General features: G+C 41.9%; 1 protein-coding gene across 1 annotated transcript in view; it reads right to left on the bottom strand.

Moving 5' to 3' along the window:
* Window positions 1-19,488, bottom strand: part of LOC107567384 (MAM domain-containing glycosylphosphatidylinositol anchor protein 2-like) — a gene marked incomplete at its 5' end in the record, with an annotated part of 84,204 nt that overhangs the window by 64,456 nt on the left and 260 nt on the right. The window contains 2 exons of the mRNA XM_016253069.1: window positions 146-475; window positions 18,100-18,369. Coding sequence (XP_016108555.1) covers window positions 146-475; window positions 18,100-18,369 — 600 coding nt within the window. The remainder of the gene's footprint in view (window positions 1-145; window positions 476-18,099; window positions 18,370-19,488) is intronic.

Here is a 19,488-nt window from a genome sequence, read left to right as displayed (position 1 = left end):
GTGAGAGTGTGTGTGTGAGTGTGAGTGAGTGTATGTGTGTGTGTGTATAGTGTGTGTGTATAGTGTATGAGTGTGTGTGTGTGCATGTGTGTGTGTATATAGTGTGTGAGTGTGTGTGTGTGTGTATAGTGTGTGTGAGACTCACCAGTGGTGGAGGAGATGTTGACGTCGATGCTGATCTCGGGGATGGCTCCTCCTCTGAGCGCTGCTACACAGGTGTAGGTTCCAAAGTCGGTGAACTTGAGGTCGATGATGTCCAGGTTGGTGGTTCCGGGCGAGATGTCGGGGTCGGTCTGCGTGATGACCATGCGCTCAGAGCTGCGTAATGCCCGGCCGTTCTTCAGCCAGCTGAACTGCAGCTCCTCGGGTGGCGTGGCCTCCACCTGACACGAGATCTTCACCTCGCGGCCGATCTGGATGTTGTCGTCGTTGTGGTAAGGGTCCGGAGTGATCCAGAAGCGGCCCTTCTTCAGCGCTGAGCAAACACAGAAACTCAAACATAAAACACTGCACAGGACTCACAACTGACTCTTAAAAATAAAGCTTCCAAAGCTGCATCTGAGGATCCTCAAATGCAAACTGTGTGTGTTTTGCTTCAAGAGAGCAACCATACATTTGCGTTGTGTTTTATTTTCTTTTAGATTCATTTATTCAATTATAATCATTTATTATTTAATCATTTTATTATTCCATTTAATCATTATAGTCATTTATATACTAATTCCATTGATTCATTAATTGATTAGGCATTTATATTATATTATTGTTTTTTATAATATTTTTGCACTGTTGTTTAGTCTCACGGCTGTGTTTCAAGGGCTGTTTGTCTTCATGAATGAGAGATACGAGGGAATGTTTATGGAAACTCAAGGTTTATGGGATGTTGTTTTGAAGCAGTTTGGTAGAACAATAATTGTTGAATGTGTGCTGGTCAGACGAAGCTTTGAAACATACGCAACTAAAACTATTCAATAAACTCTTCTCCTTTTATCATCACTTCGTCTCCTGCTTCTGCTCTTCACTGGCTTTTTCCTCAGTCAACTTCTTGGTTGATAGAAGACTGTTAATACAGTAACACAGCGATGCCATAGAAGAACCAGTTTTGGTCCCCCAAAGAACCCTTCAGTGAACAGTTCCTTAAAGAACCATTTTTTCTTAGTGTGAAGAACATTTTAATCATCCAAGAACCTTTTTCCACTGTAAAGAGCCTTTTGTGGAATGAAAAGGTTCTTTGGATGTAAAGGTTCTTTCTGGAACCATTGATGCCAATAAAGAACCTTTATTTTTAAGAGTGCAGCTCTTCAAGATTCTCAAATTGACAAAAAACTGACGGCAGAGGAATAAAACTACACTGAAACTATTAGGAATAATTTTAGTAATTATATATATATATATTTTATAAACATAATAATATTAATAATAATAATAATTATTATTATTATTATTATAAATAATAAAATATAAAAACTTACTTTATTTGTCATTTTTGTTTAATTTAACTTGATGTACTACAATGACTACAACTAAAACTGAAATAAAAATTAATAAATACTATGTATAATACAATGTTTAAAAACAATAACTAATAAAATGATAAATATACACACAAACTAAAAATATTAATAAAAATGAGAAAAGCACATAATAAAATGACTAAAATTACAATTAAAACAAAACCAAAGTTAACAATTTTTTTATTAAAAAAAAAAAAAAAGAAAAAAAAGAAAAAATATATATATATTTCTCATTTTGATTTAGTTTAACTTGGTGTACTGAAATAAATTCAACTAAAAAAAGTAATCTAAAAATAATAAAGACTGCATCACTGTGCATGAATCCTTTAATTCAGAGATTTAAGTTCAAGTTTAGATATTAATTAGTGGCGTTTGTGAGCATCATCACTATATATATAATGACTGTGACATTTTCCTCTTCTGCTGATGTCATCGAGACATGGGAGGGGAAAAATAACCAATAATACTGCAGCTTAACATTCTCCATTCAATCAAATCCTGTCAAAGCCTCACTGCACACTCTCTGCTTCTCGTTCCAGAAGTTCAGGGTAGTTTGATGTTGTTTTTAAGCAGAGTTTCTGAATCTGACGTGATGGAAATAAAAATGAGCTGCTCATTAAGAGACTCATTAGAAGATGGTCGTCTGGAAAGACAAACGCTTGAATAGACGGTGGTTTGTGGCGTTTCAGATCCTCCTCTCCTCTTATTCAGCATGCAGACTGTTTACAGCTGAATTTTATCTGGCAAATGATAGAGCAGTCGGAGCGTTTTATCTTCTCCCACACGACATTATCAGGCTAAACCGAGGAGGAGAACGTGAAGAACATGAAGAAAGCAGAAACAAAAGACTCAAATACAGCAAACTGAAAGAGCAGCAAATCACGGACGGAGATGCTCAGCATCATGCGAGTAAAAATCGGCTTTGGCGAGTATATGAAACTGTGTCAATCGCCAGAAGGCCGGTAACATTTTTATAAATTCTAACAATTCTAGTGCAATGTAGTGAGAACATAAACGTGAACAAAAGTGAACGACACCCGTACAGTTGACAGTGCTGCTTCATCACAAAAGTTTAAGCCTTTGCAATGTAAATATTCAAGCTAGAACACACGAAAGGACACGCGTTACTCGCGCGCTGTGTTGGAAGCTTAAACATCTGAAACCCCGGCCTGAAAACCGTGTCTTGACCTCTGCTTCCTTCCTGCACTTGACTGGTGCACTGCAAAATTATGTAAAAATGCCCATCTCGGTGAGTATCCTAGTAAAGTAGTTGGTTCTTAAGTGAACATGAACAGCTGAGAAAGAAACCAGAAATAAACCGCGCGCGACGCAATGTGCCAAAAGACAATAGAACCCATTATAATCAGTGATATTGTCTACACAGGATGCAGCGCAGCGCAGCGCAACACAACAAATTCCCGAAAGTAAACGGATTCCCCTTTCTATTTCTGAAATAGTTCAAGCAACGGCCGCTTTCTCGCATTCAGTGTTGACAACTTCAAGCTACTGCGGTTGTAGACACGTTGTCAAAGTGATGGACTCTGAATTCCAACAATCCTGCTGTTGTCTGCATTTTTAATGTTGATCAAAGAAAATAGGACAAAGAAAAAAAACAATCACACAATTGAACTTTAATTTCTGTAGGCTACCTGAAACTCACAATTAGACCTGCCTGAAATGCCCTGTTCCATTTGTATCTTTGTTGTATAGTAGGTTATTTTGTGCTATTGCTTGTTGCTCTTATTTTTTGTCGGTGCGCACCAACACATGGTGATCTCTTAGGTCTGGGAGAAAGTATTTCAATGCTAAAAACACGGCCAGCATCTCCAGGCAGTTGATGTGCCACATAAGATGGCAGCTGCTCCACAGACCACTCATGACCGATCCACCCAACCAGTGAGGGATGCATCCGTCGCTAGCATTATGCGGCGACAAGGAGCTCCCAGCACCGGGTCCTGAGACAAGAACCAAGGCTTCCTCCACATGTCTAAGGCACATAGGCATCACATCGTGAACTTGATCATGCGAAGTGGAATTCCCCTCGGGGAAAATCCCTTGGTCTTGAGTCACCACTGAAGGGGTCTCATGTACAGCAGCCCAAAAATTATCAGGTTGGACACAGCTGCAATCAGACCCAGCAGTTTTTGAAACTGCTTGACAGTAAGTGTCAAGCAGTCTCACTCTCGCGACTGTCGTGAGGATCGAACCGATCCGAGCAGGAGACAACTGTGCCTACATCAAGGTCGAATCCCACACCACGCCTAGATAAGTGGTTCTCTTTACTGGAGAAAGCACACTTTTCTTGGCCTTTAGTCTTAACCCCAGCACTTTCATATGTGCGAGAACAACATCTTGAACTGCCGTCTGCTCTGATTGAGCTAATATCAACCAATCGTCGATATTGTTCAGTATGTGGATGCCCTGGAGTCACAGCAGAGCCAGAGCAGCATCCACACATTTGGTGAAAGTGCAGGGTGAGAGTGCAAGGCCGAACGGAAGAACCTGATATTGGCAACCTTTGCCCCGAAAAGCAAACCTCAGGAACTTCCTGTGTTGGGGAAGGCCTGATCTGAGATCTGATCTGAGACCTGAGCCCAGACCTGATCTGAGACACGACCTATTTGGGTGTGAGCATCCTGAACTTCAGTCTCAAGACTGAGCGGTTCAACTGACACAGATCTAAAATAGGACACAACCCCCCATCCTTCTTTGGAACTATGAAGTACCGGCTGTAGAACCCATACTCTCTGTCACGAGGTGGGACCATCTCGATGGCCTCCTTCCACAAGAGAGTGTTTACTTCCTGTTCCATTACCAGAACCTGCTCGGGGCCCACCAGAGTGGGAAGTACCCCATTGAAACGAGGTGGCGAATTTAATTCTGTAGCCTCTTTCTACAGTGTGCAGGACCCATTGAGACACATTTGACAGAAAGCTTCCACACTGCCAAATAGTCTAACCGCTGGAACGCCACCGCCTGTTTACGAGCCTCCTGAAACCTGTCGACGACCGAGTTGACAGCATCGCCGAACAGGCCAGAAGGTGCAAGCGGAGCATCCAGGAGGAAGACCCAGTCCTTCTCCTTAATCTCAGACAGGGTCAACCACAAATGCCTCTCTGTGGCCACCAAGGCTGCCATAGACCACACTATTGCTCTGGCAGTCTCTTTAGTGGCACACAGAGACAAGTCAGCGGTGCGCCAGAGCTCGGTGATGTCCTCGGACTTCGCCTCCTCCCCCTCATCTAGCTCCTTCAGCAGGTCAGCCTAGTATGCCTGTAACACCGCCATGGTGTGCAGGCAAGCACCAGCCTGACCCGCTGCCATGTAGCCTTTGCCCACCAGTGCAGAGGTGATCCGTAGCAGCTTGGAGGGCAATGCCGGGGCCTTTAGAGACGATGCTGTGCTGGGAGACAGATAGCCCACGAGCGTCTGTTCAACCCGAGGCATCACTCTGTACCCGTGATCCCTCAGCCCCACCACATTTGCATACATTCTATATTGTGTGGATATAAATAGAAGAAACCATCGTTCCATTAGCAAAGATTGATGGATATTTTCCCAACAGAACAACCTTGGCATGGCAAATTATTTTTATTTTTTAATTATTGTTTTCATTATCATTGATATCAATTATGAACATACTATAACATATTATGAATATTATAAAATATTCTATAATAAAATATTTTTATTTTATATTAAAAGTACATATTTTAATTGTAATAAATGATTTATTGTTATTTTATGTTAATGTATGTAAAAAACGAATATATAACAACTAATATAAATAAATAATACATGATGAATAATAATAAATAATTAAATAATAAACAATATAATGTGTTTCATATGAACTGTTAAGATGTTTTGGATATTGGTTAGCTTTTATTTAATTGACAAAAGTACAAAGAAAATATTTCCAAAGTTTTCACTGACCAACGTAAATGCGTTTTGTAAATATGAACAAATTTTGATTTTGATGGCTGCAACACACTCCAAATATGTTGGGACAGGCATGTTTAACACTGTGTCACATCAACTTTCCTTTTAATTACAATGTTTCATTGTTTGGGAATTGAAAATACTAATTGTTAAAGTTTTGCAAGCTAAATTTTTTGTCCAGTCTTACAATATAATGTGTTTCATATGAACTGTTAAGATGTTTTGGATATTGGTTAGCTTTTATTTAATTGACAAAAGTACAAAGAAAATATTTCCAAAGTTTTCACTGACCAACGTAAATGCGTTTTGTAAATATGAACAAATTTTGATTTTGATGGCTGCAACACACTCCAAATATGTTGGGACAGGCATGTTTAACACTGTGTCACATCAACTTTCCTTTTAATTACAATGTTTCATTGTTTGGGAATTGAGAATACTAATTGTTAAAGTTTTGCAAGCTAAATTTTTTGTCCAGTCTCGCTTGATACAAGACTTCAGAAGCTCAGCAGTCTGTGATCGTCATTGTCTGATTCTCGTTTTCATGACTGGTCATACATGTTCAATAGGAGACAGATCTGGACTGATCTAACACATTCACTCTGTCTCTACGAAACCACGCTGTTATAGCGCATGCAGAATGAGCTGGCATTGTCTTGATCTAATAACCATGGACCTCCCATGAAAGACATCATCTTGATGGCAGTATATATCCCTGTACAATCCCAGTATATGCTCCATGTCAATAGTACCTTCACACATAAACCAGCCACTCCTGCTGTTTGCACTGATGCACTCATATAACATGACAGACGTTTGCTTCTGCTTCTGTCACTGATGAAAGCCTGGATGGTCCCTTTGGTCTTTGGGATTGAGAACTCAAAATCCATTTTTCCCAGAAACAAGTTGAAATGTGGACTCATCTGAGCACAGCACACATTTTCACTGTTTTTGATGATCTAAGATGAGCTCTGGCCCAGAGAACCTGGCAGCATCGCTGCATAGAATTGATGTATAGCTTTCTCTTAGAGTAACCGAGATTCAAGTTGCATTTCTTGATGCAGCAGCAGACTGTGGTAAATGACAGTGGTTTTCAGAAGTGCTCTTGAGCCTATGCGGCTATATTTAACACTGCAGCATGACGGTTTCTTATGCAATGCCATCTGAGGGCTCAAAGGTCAAGCACATTCACCTGAGGTTTCCTGCCTTGCCCTACACAGACTGAGATTTCTCTGGATTCCCTGAATCGTTTCACAATATTATGTATGGTACTTGGTGAAAGACCTAAATTCTTTGCAATTTTGCATGGCGAAATGTGATTTTTGGTTTGTTTGACACTTCTCTCATGAAATTTGGCACAAAGTGATGAGCCATGATCCAGCTTTGCTTACAAAGACTGAGATGCTCCTTTTATACCCAAACATGATATCTTGACCTGTTATCAATTCACCTGCTTAATTCAGCTATCAAAAACAAAATGTGTTCATATTTACAAAATACATTTACGTTGGTAAGTGAAAACTTTGGAAATCTTTTCTTTGTACTTTTGTCAATTAAATAAAAGTTAAAGATAATTAACAAATCACAGATTCTTGATTTTATTGCATTTTACAAAGCGTCCCAACTTCTCTGGAATTGGGGTTGTAAGACCTTTTCTTTAGCTTAAATAAAACTAAAACTAAATTAAACTAAATTAAAATCTTTTAATTAACTGTAATCAAAATAAAACACAACTGGGAAAACTGAAAGTAAGATATATATTTTCAATATACAGCGGGCAAAATAAGTATTGAACATGTCACCATTTTTCTCAGTAAATATATTTCTAAAGGTGCTGTTGACATGACATTTTCACCATATGTCGGTAACAACCCAAGTAATCCATACATACAAAGAAAACAACACAAATACGTTCAGAAATTAAGTTCTGTGTAATAAAGTAGAATGACACAGGGGAAAAGTATTGAACACATGAAGAAAGGGAGGTGCAAAAAGGCATGGAAAGCCAAGACACCAGCTCAAATCTACCAGTAATTAAAGCAATCCTGTCCCTCGTCAGAGGAAATAAATTTTAGCTGGTTCAGTCCCAATTGATGGCCTATAAAAAGGTGTCTCATGATCAATGTGTCACACAAGAAACATTTCATGATGGGTAAAAGCAAAGAGCTTTCTCAAGTATTTCTAAAGGTGCTGTTGACATGACATTTTCACCATATGTCGGTAACAACCCAAGTAATCCATACATACAAAGAAAACAACACAAATACGTTCAGAAATTAAGTTCTGTGTAATAAAGTAGAATGACACAGGGGAAAAGTATTGAACACATGAAGAAAGGGAGGTGCAAAAAGGCATGGAAAGCCAAGACACCAGCTCAAATCTACCAGTAATTAAAGCAATCCTGTCCCTCGTCAGAGGAAATAAATTTTAGCTGGTTCAGTCCCAATTGATGGCCTATAAAAAGGTGTCTCATGATCAATGTGTCACACAAGAAACATTTCATGATGGGTAAAAGCAAAGAGCTTTCTCAAGACCTTCGCAACCTTATTGTTGCAAGACATACTGCTGGCATTGGTTACAGAAGGATTTCTATACTTCTGAATGTTCCAGTGAGCACTGCTGGGGCCATAATCCGGAAGAGGAAAGAACATAATTTCACCAAAAACCGGCCACGACCAGGTGCTCCTCGCACAATTTCCGACAGAGGAGTGAAAAGAATTATCAGAAGAGTTGTCTAAGAGCCAAGGACCAGTTGTGGAGAGGTTCAGAAAGATCTGGAATCAGCAGGCACAATTGTTTCAAAGAAAATAATAAGTAATGCACTCAGTGCACGCTCACCACGCAAGGCTCTATTGCTGAAGAAAAAGCATGTTGAAGCTCATTTAAAGTTTGCTGCACCACATTTAGACAAGCCTGTGAAATACAGGGAGAATATAGTCTGGTCCGATGAGACCAAAATTAAACTCTTTGGATGCCATAATACACACCATGTTTAGAGGTAAAATGGCACATCACCCCAAAACATCATGGTGTGGCGCTGTAAAAAATTAATATAATTGGAAAGGGGATGAATATTATATGATACATAATAGGATGAATGGAAAAGTGTACCGAGACATTCTTAATAAAAATCTGCTTCCATCCACCAGGATGATGTAGATGAAACAAGGCTGGACATTTCAGCAAGACAATGATCCCAAACACAGCCAAGGAAATTCTCAACTGGTTTAGAGAAAGAAAGTAAAGCTGCTAGAATGGCCAGTCAATCACCTGACTTAAATCCAATAGAAAATCTATGGAAAAAATGTCTCGGTTACTTGTGTAACCCTCGTTCCCTGAAGGGACTACGCGCCCCGGCCGTACAGCGGTGGTACAGCAACTGTGGCGACGGAACGTAAAGTCTCCATTCCCTCCTTCAGGGAATGAGGGTTACACAAGTAACTGAGACGTTCCCTTTCAGTCAGTCACGTTCGACGTTATGTCAGTCGTGACTGACGAATTGGGATCCGTATGGAAAACGCCACTATTGCTGACCCCCTCCAGTGCCCTGCGGAAGCTGGCAAGTCCCCCCACACCAGCTGGGGCGGAAGATAGGACAGCAGCTAGGCAGAGGTGTCCGCCACTGCTGTTCCATACAGTGGTACATTGGATAACACTGGGAAAGCGTACCCAGTTGGGAACGCTACGGAAGCCACATCCTGCGCATTGGAGGTATCATGTGGAATACACATATGGACTGGCCCAGGGCAGTGCTACATATGGAAGTCCCTGCGGTAGACTCAACCCGCCTGGGGTGAGACGACTACACAACAGAGATGGCAGAGAACGACTGCCAGGGAAAGACACAGGCTTACCGTGAGGGGAGCCGTACCATGGAAGAATACACATGTGGGATCACCCGAAGGGGGAATCACTACACACGGGCACCTAGCCCAGCACAAGGGCTGACCTCGGGCATGCACACGAGTGCTGAGCCTGGCGTCTGGCGCTCCGCCACGACCTGACCGCCGAGGGTGCGGGAGGAACTCCAACACCCTTCTGCTGTCCTCCGAAGCAGACAAAGAGCTGGTCTGAGGTCCTGAAGCTCCACGTACTGTCCACGTAAATGCGCAGAGCGCGAACGGGACAGACCAGAGCAATGGCTGGGTTTGCCTCCTCCCGGGGCAGCGCTTGCAAGTTCACCACCAGATCCCTAAAGGGCGTGGTGGGAACTTTGGGCACATATCCAAGCCAGGGTCTCAGGACAACATGAGAGTTATCCGTTCCGAATTCTAGGCACGAATCGTCGACCGAAAATGCCTGCAGGTCCCCTACCCTCTTGACCGGCGGCAATGGCGGCAACATACACTTTCAGGGTGCAACATATACTTTGAGGGTGCAACCCATCCTGCAGGAAAGAAAGCACGATTCCAATTGGGCATCTACGGGGGTCTTCCCAGCGGGAAGAGCACCAATCGACGAACAGGTTCCACTTCAGACTGTAAGCGTGTCTGGTAGACGGGGCTCTAGCTGACGTGATGGTGTTTACTACCGCTGGAGGTAGCCCACCTAGAACCTCCGCGTCCCGTCCAGGGACCACAAGTGGAGATTCCACAAGTCTGGACGCGGGTGCCAGAGGGTGCCCCCTCTCTGAGAAAGGAGATCCCTCCTCAGAGGAATTTGCCAAGGAGGGGCTGTCGCGAGGAGCATTAGTTTGGGGTACCAAGTCCGACTGGGCCAGTATGGCGCTACCAAAAGGACCTGCTCCTCGTCCTCCCTGACCTTGCACAGTGTCTGTGCGAGAAGGCTCACTGGGGGAAACGCGTATTTGTATAGGCCCCGAGGCCAGCTGCACACCAGTGCGTCCGTGCCGAGGGTCCCCTCGGCCAGGGAGTAAAACAACTGGCAATGGGACGTGTCCGGGGAGGCAAACAGGTCTACCTGAGCGTCCCCAAAGCGTCTCCAAATCAGCTGGACTGTCTCGGGGTGGAGTCGCCATTCTCCCGGAAGGGTGGGCTGACGTGAGAGCTCGTCGACTGCACGATTGAGCTCGCCTGGGACATGAACGGTCGCAGTGTTATCCGTACGGACCAGTACATGCTTGTCGTGCAGCAGCGATTTGAAGAGGCGCAGAGCAAGCCATACTGCTTGCAACTCGAGGCAGTTGATGGTTGCCACTGCAGTCGGGGCCCCGACCAGAACCCCGCAGCTGCATTCCCATTGCACATGGCACCCCAGCCCCTGGTGGAGGCATCTGTTGACACAACAACATGCCTGGATACTTGCCCTAGGGACACCCCTGTCCGAAGAAAGGCAGGATCTGACCACGGGCTGAAGCTCTGACGGCAGAACGTGGTGACTGAAACCCGGTATGTGCCGTGTTGCCACGCCCATCTAGGGACCTAGTCGTGAAGCCAACGCTGAAGCGGTCTCATATGAAGCAACCCGAGCGGCGTAACAGCCCCAGGAGCCTCTGAAACTGTTTCAGTGGAACCGCCGTCTTGCGCTGGAAGGACCCCAGGCAGTTCAGCATCGACTGTGCACGCTCTACTGAGAGACGTGCTGAGAGGTTGACCGAGTCCAGCTCCATGCCGAGAAAAGAGATCCTCTGCACCGGGGAGAGTTTGCTCTTTTCCCAGTTGACCCGAAGCCCCAACCGGCTGAGGTGACTGAGTACCATATCCCTGTGTTCGCACAACTGCACTCGGGACTGGACCAATATGAGCCAGTCGTCGAGATAGTTGAGAATGCGAATGCCCACCTCCCTCAATGGAACGAGGGCTGCCTCCACGACCTTGGTGAAGACACGAGGAGCATCCCTGTCCAGCACAGAGGTGAACCGAATGCCCCTGAACTTGGGAGGATGCCGGGCTAATTGAATCGCGTAGCCGAGTCTGATGGTTCTCATAAGCCAGCGAGACGGCCTGGGGAGCGCTAACCAGGCCCCCAATGACTGAACAAGCGGGACCAGGGAAACCACCGACGTACCCGCAGTGGGGCAGCAAAGTGGAACCCAACCCGGGAGGCCGTGCGTCCCAGAGTGGGGTCTGAGTGCGCGGCGCGCCACTTACCTGGCTCCACAGCTGGGCAGGGGGCTCGTGAGGAGGCATAGCGTCTGTGAACCGGACCCTGCTGCCCATAGGCGAAAGGAGAGGGGGACGGCCATGTGGAGACTGGGTCTCGTGCATCGCCATCCTTGCCCTCTTGGGACCCGGAGGCCAAGGAAACTGCTCTTTTATTGAAGTTTTGGGTACCACCGGCTGGGTAGCCAGTGGCGGAACAGAAACAAACGGGCACGAAAGATTCTCCACCCGGCCCTCCTCCAGGGGAAGGAGTGGTGCGGTCACCATCTCGTGAAGAGCAGGATCCAAGAGCTCCGGGTCGCCCGTCTCAGGGACGCCGCCTGCCCTGGTGCTTCACGGGCTTGGCAGGGGCGGAGGCGGGCTGCGCCGGTTGTGAAGGCTGCAGTTGTGAGCGGAGGTGGAGGCCACAGGAGGGCGCCCTCGGCGACGAGCAGACAGAGGGGCTGCAGCCGGCGGTGGGGTGGAGACAGCAGCAGACCGCCGGGGCAGGATATGTCGAAACGCCTCTGTCTGCTTCTGCGCGGCGGAGAACTGTTGGGCAAAGCCCTCCACCGTGTCGCCGAATAGGCCGGCCTGGGAGATCGGAGAGTCCAGGAAGCAATGCTTGTCGGCCTCCCTTATATCCGCCAAGGTCAGCCATAGGTGGCGCTCCTGGACAACCAATGTGGACATCGTCTGACCCAGGGCCCGCGCCGTGACTTTCGTCGCCCTAAGCGCGAGGTCTGTCGCCGTGCGCAGTTCCTGCAGCACACCTGGGTCAGCACCACCCTCGTGCAACTGCCTCAACGCCTTGGCCTGGTGGACTTGCAGGAGGGCCATGGTGTGCAGGGCGGAAGCGGCCTGTCCAGCAGCACTGTAAGCCTTAGCCGTCAGCGCGGACGAGAACTTACAGACCCTGGACGGAAGGCGTGGACTACCTTTCCAGGCGGCGGCGCTTTGCGGTCAGAGCTGCATAGCAATAACGCGCTCGACTGGGGGGATGTCCACATACCCTTGGGGAGTCTGTGGAGTAAAGCCTCCGTCTGCTGAACACAGACGCGGCCCGACGAGGGCTTCTCAAGGACTAGTGTGATAAACAAACACACGCCCAGGGGAGGTCGCGGCGAGACCACAGAATGACAGCTGCAGCTCGCTGAGGTTTCAGCAGCCTGGATGGCAACCCCCGCTGATACGCCGTAACACCAACACCAGCTGTTTCCAAACACTCACGGAGATTCGTCTTGTAGAAGGCTCGGCTCCGAAGCGAAAAGCTGATGTGCGTTTACACGCGCTCTCCTTTTATACCCGCGCTGCGGGGCGGGGTGCGCGTGGCGAAACACGCACGCCAACTGTCATTGGCTTGTTTAGTTTACACTCGAAGGTGATTGGGCTCTCGGGCGAGATCCCAATTCGTCAGTCACGACTGACGTAAAGTCGAACGTGACTGACTGAAAGGGAACTAAAGATCAGAGTTCATAGAAGAGGCCCACAGAAGCTTCAATATTGAAAGACTGTTTCTGTGGAAGCTTCTTCAGAGCTGCATAGCAATAACGCGCTCGACTGGGGGGATGTCCACATACCCTTGGGGAGTCTGTGGAGTAAAGCCTCCGTCTGCTGAACACAGACGCGGCCCGACGAGGGCTTCTCAAGGACTAGTGTGATAAACAAACACACGCCCAGGGGAGGTCGCGGCGAGACCACAGAATGACAGCTGCAGCTCGCTGAGGTTTCAGCAGCCTGGATGGCAACCCCCGCTGATACGCCGTAACACCAACACCAGCTGTTTCCAAACACTCACGGAGATTCGTCTTGTAGAAGGCTCGGCTACGAAGCGAAAAGCTGATGTGCGTTTACACGCGCTCTCCTTTTATACCCGCGCTGCGGGGCGGGGTGCGCGTGGCGAAACACGCACGCCAACTGTCATTGGCTTGTTTAGTTTACACTCGAAGGTGATTGGGCTCTCGGGCAAGATCCCAATTCGTCAGTCACGACTGACGTAAAGTCGAACGTGACTGACTGAAAGGGAACTAAGATCAGAGTTCATAGAAGAGGCCCACAGAAGCTTCAATTTTGAAAGACTGTTTCTGTGGAAGAATGGGCCAAAATCACACCTGAGCAATGCATGCCACTAGTTTCTCCAGACAGCTGTCATTATCAACAAAGGCTTTTGTATGAAGTATTAAATACCTTTCAGTATGCATGTTCAATACCTTTTCCCTGGGTCATTCCATTTTATTACACTTATCTTAATTTCTGAACTTATTTGTTTTGTTTACTTTGTATGTATGGAATAGTTGGGTTGTTACCAACATCTGGTGAAGATTTCATGTCAACAGCACCTTTAGAAATATATTTACTGAGAAAAATGGTGAAGTGTTCAATTCTTATTTTACCTGCTGTATAGTGTGTTATAAAATCTGAAACCTTTACAAACGGCCTGCAATAAATATGAAATTATGACCAGAGAACAATAACAACAGACTGTGTAGAGAAATATGAACCTTTTTAAGTGATAAAGTGCAATATTGCATGAATGGCATCCCTAACATGAAAATAAAATGAATTAATTTGAAATTAAAATAAAATAAAATTAAAATAAATTATAACTAAACTAAGCTGCAAAAATTAATTTAAAATAATGTATAAATTAAAACTAAATAAAAAATATATTTTAAAAACAAAAATATAAACCTATAACAACTATCACAGACGTGGATCACATGTGTTCAGCTGCACTTGTTTTAAACACAACGCTTTATAAGAACACGAGCCAGAGTGCTTTGTGTTCACGTTTAAAGCAAATCACACTGCAGTTCACCATCCCAGTGTCTCAGAGACGCACGTGACTGGGCAGCGTTTATTAATCACTATAATGTGGATATTTAGTATGATTAGAGCTGTGAAAGAGTTCCTCTGGCTGATATCGTCTGCGGCCGTGTGCCTGTCCTTGTCGTGTGTAACGAGGCCGATCCTAACGAGTGTGTGACGGGACAGATGGAGGCTCTACCTGAGCTGTGACTTTACTCAAGGAGACTCACCTGAGGAGGAACCGTTCCCACAGAGATTCACCACACACACACTCACAAACACACACACACACACACACACACACACATGCACGCACGCACACACACACACACACACACACTCACACACATGCACGCACGCACACACACACAAGCTCTTTGCGAAACGCTGCAAACTGACCCACTTTAAGAAAGCAGAGCGGATCCTTTAATCCAGAGCAGGATCATGACGGAGGGCTGTTGGCTTGCCAAGAGCATGCTGGGATACTGGAGGAACAGGCCAAAGCGTAAGCCTCCGTCTGCTGAACACAGACGCGGCCCGACGAGGGCTTCTCAAGGACTAGTGTGATAAACAAACACACGCATGTCTGTGTGTCCACTCATTAGGGAGCGACACTGCTGACTGATGAGTGTTCACAGCCAGAAATCACAAACATCTACAGCCTAAATTACTCTGTTATCAGCTACTGTTTACTAAGCATTGGGATGCATAAGAGTACAAATTACAATCTTTTTTTTTTTACAGTACAGGAAATTATACTAAAAACCGTATTTATTTATTAATGGAAAATTGATAAAAAAAAAATAAGAAGATAAATGTCACTATGCGAGAACAAAACTACAACTAAAAACAGGCTTGATTTTCTCTGCACAAAATACAATTACCTTTATTTGTATTTTTTTAGCAGTTTGCTTTGTTTTTGAACACATTCTATTAAAAAACTTTCTTTATAATTACATAACATAATATTTATTTATTTATACAAATTCTAACGAAAACTGCATTTGTAATGATATAGAAATATGTTAATATATAACATAATATTTATGCATTTTATATTATTAATTAATTAAATAATTATAATGTTCCTAATCATAATTCCTAATGGTGATAAAAAAACAGGCTTTATTTTCCTTTGCACAAAATATGATTTTATTTTTAATGATTTTGCAGTAAAATATGACCTAAAATTTCTACAGTCATATTTTTGTCCAGTAAAACAATTTCTGCTAAAAATGTAATTTATAATTATACCTGTTTATAAATCTATTCACATCTAACATAACATTTCTTTATTTATTATTTATTTATTTAAACAAATTCTAATAAAACTTCATTTGTAATATAAATATATTTAAATATAACGATATTTATTTATAAATATATTATATTGTTTATTAATTCAATAATTCTAACTGTCCTAATCATAATCATTAATGGTCATAAAAACAGGCTTCATTTTATTTGCACAAAATATGATTGTTTATATTTTTCGTATGATTGATATGACCTGAAAATTTCACAGTGATATTTTTGGCCAGTACAACAAATTCTACTGTATTTTTCATTTAACATTATTCATTCGTGTATACATTCTATTTTATTCATTTTATTTATTAATTTATATTTATTTACGCATTAAAGTAATGAGAATATAACAAGAAAATATTTAATTGTCATGAAACTAAATGTCACTATGAAAAAAAATATATTGTGTGGTCCTAAAAATAGGCTTAATTTTCTTTGCACAAAATATGATTGATTTTTTCTTATCAATTCTGGGTGAAATATGGACTGAGCATATCTTCAGGCCATGTTTTATGAGATTCACTTAAATGACTTCATTGTAATGGCGCCTAATAATAATTTCGGCTGTAATGTGCCAAAAGCCAAAGGCAAAGGTATGAGATTTATGCAATTTAAGTTATTTAAATATATATATATATATTTTTCAAAATAGGCTTCAGTTTAATTGAACTTACAAATAATGATAGCTTATTTTTTCTGCTGATTTTGGGGTGAAGTAAGGGCGGAAAGTGTCCTGGGAGTCTCTGATGATCTGACAGTAATGTCTCTGTAATAATGATTCGCTGTAATGGAGATGAATCTGATCGACATTCACATTCGACATTCTAGCCTCCAGGAACAGCATCAGCTTCACAATTCCCAGCAGAAGCCATTTAACATCACTCCTGAACATCAGACGCACAGACGGACGACTGAACAACTGAACAGCGCAGCAAACAGAGTGCATTTCATCTGCTGCTGGTCAAAAATCATTGCAGTCAATGTAGTTTTTGTTTGTTTGTTTGAAAGATTCGTTGCTACAAAAGAAGAATGATTCGCAAGTGAATCATACAGAATGATTTGCAAAATGGTTTAAATGATTAATTAACACAAACAGACTAAAAAGAATGATTTGCAAATGAATAATTCAGAATGATCAGTGAAGCGACTGAACAAATTGTTAGCACAAACTCACTACAAAGAAGAACTCACATGTGGTTCTAACGATTCATCAATGCAAACGGACTAAAAAACGACTCACAAATGAATCATAAGTGGTTTGAATGATTCATAACCTGACGGCTAAAGAACGATTCCCAAATGAATCATTAGTACGGCGTTATTTTACAGCCAAATGTCGAGAGCGCATTATTGTAGCGTGGAAGCACATAAATATAATGCGCGTAATATAATATAAGCTGGTTATTGTACTTTGTTTTACTAGGCCCACTTTATCTCTTTTATGTTTATATTTTGATCTTTTCTGTGAATGCACACATGCATCTCTCTGTAAGATACTTTGTAAACACGGTTTTAAAAGGTGCTATATAAATAAAGCTTTAACCGATGAAAATGCGTGAAATCTGATTGGCTGGGAGGGAAGTGAACCCGGAGTTCTTTTGACAATCGAAGATGGATCTTTAATTTCTTTCCAGTTTAATAATATTTAGCAATGCTAATGAAATGCAGCCTGTATTAGAAATGGCTGATTTGGATGATTTGTGCATACAACCTCTGTCTGTTCTGGTTGGTCTCCGAGCAATTTATCAATAACAACATATATTTATAAAAACAACATATTATAGTCTATAAAATATCAATATTATGTCATCATATGTCAGATACCTCAACTGAATTTAAAATCAATGCAATACATTCTCAGTTGGTATGATGGCAATAATAAGTAATCAATTCCTATCAAATCAACATCAACTGCAAAAATAGATGTAAATGATGCAAGATATGTATGAAAACCCACTTCATTTTAGCGACACATTCAATGGCACTCTCCTCTAAAACAGTGAATATACAGTTAGTTACATGCTATTACATGCTCTGTAAATGCATTAAACACGTAGAATAGAATATAATATAGTGTATGACAAATATGAGAAATTCATTATAGTGTTATATTTGGTCTCTAAATCTTAAGTATCGGTTTAGGGAATATATATATATATATCCAAGTACACAATACATATATGACCACGAGAACTTCATATGCTTTTTTGTTTGTGTTTAGATGAATTGTTCAGAGAGGTTTGACCAAATTGTCAAACTAGGTTATTTCCAAATCATCCAAGCACCCGATTGATTTCTAATGTTTGATTATTATGACTAAGTAGTAATAAATTGTAAAGAAATTACAGATCCATCTTTGAAATCTGATAGAATAATGCGCTCTCGACATTTGTCATTAAAATAACGCCATGATTAGTGATGTGTGTGATGCACCGACACGGACCGGCTGCAGGCTGATGGTCAGCTGAAGTGTAAATGGAGCGGACCTCGTACGATGATGGTGGTGGATTTCTTGGCCGGGTTTCCCACATTGTTGCTGGCGATGCAGCTGTAGACGCCGGTGTCCTCGGAGGCGATGGCGGGAAGCGTCAGAACCCCTTCCTTCATCAGGCTCTTCTCCGGCAGAGATCCGGAGCCGCTGGTCCAGGCCAGGCTCGGAGCCGGCTCTCCTGCGGTCGTGATGCAGACCAGAGACACCGTCTGGCCCGGATTCACCACGATCGGATCCTCCACCAGCAGCTTGATGGAGGCGGGAGCTGAGAAACACAGCCAACACTCAGGAAGTGCAGGGTTATTATCGCTAACTAAAACTGTAATTAAAGAAAGAAATTAAATAAATGTTAACTGAACTAAAATGAATCTAAATAAACTAAATTATATAGACAATTATATAGAAAAACGTTTACTAAAATAAAAGCGAAAAGAGAAAATATCAAATAAAATGCAATTCAAAACATTAAGAGAAATTAAAATAGTATAGTCACTGACATTTGTTATTAAAACTACTGAAATTGTTTTCTTTAACTGCAATAAAGCTATATAAAATTTAAAAAAAGAATTACAAAAATAATAAGGTATTTCAGGTACTTGCCCAGGCAATATTTCTAAATTTCGTTTGGTTTAATTTAAAGTACTAAAATAAATAAAACTAAGTAAACTAAAACTAATAAATAAAAAACTATATAGACATAAAAAACTAATAAAAATGAAAAAACACACAACAAAGTTACTAAAACTTTAACTGAAATTAAAGTGAAAACAGAAAATATTAAAAAATATATGTAATTCATAAAATTATCAAAAAATATGTTAGTAAGTTATTAGCCACTGATCTTTAGTTACTACGGTTTGCTACTAAAACTACTAAAATTGCTCTCTTTAACTGACATAAAGCTATATGAAGTAAAATTAAAAACAAAATAAAATACAATAAAATAAAAATCTAAAAAAGGAATTTCAACTACTTGCGTACATACTTCAACAACATTTCTCATTGTCTTTCGGTTTAATTTGAAGTAGTAAAATAAAACTAATAAATAAAAACAAATAAATATGATGTAGACATAAAAAAATACAATAAAAATGGCAAAACAAGCAACAAAGTTATTAAAAATGTAACTAAAATTAATGTGAAAAGTGAACATTGTGCATTTTTAGTCCAATTTTGAATGAAAATGTTAAAACTTTCTATCAAATAAAGAGTGAATAAAAAATGTTTCACTGGAATTGGAAGGAACTGTGGATTCATTATTAAAAATCTATAAAAAATTGCTTCTGTAAAAAAATTTAAAATATTTCATTCATGAATAAATATAAAAAATAAATAAATAAATAAATAAATAAATAAATAAAAATAAATAAATAAATATAAAAAA

The sequence above is a fragment of the Sinocyclocheilus grahami genome, unplaced genomic scaffold, assembly GCF_001515645.1.
Source record: "Sinocyclocheilus grahami isolate Dianchi unplaced genomic scaffold, SAMN03320097.WGS_v1.1 scaffold1154.1, whole genome shotgun sequence".
Lineage (NCBI taxonomy): Eukaryota > Metazoa > Chordata > Actinopteri > Cypriniformes > Cyprinidae > Sinocyclocheilus > Sinocyclocheilus grahami.
The sequence above is the reverse complement of the archived record's forward strand: the minus strand, read 5'-3'. Positions and strand labels throughout refer to the sequence as shown.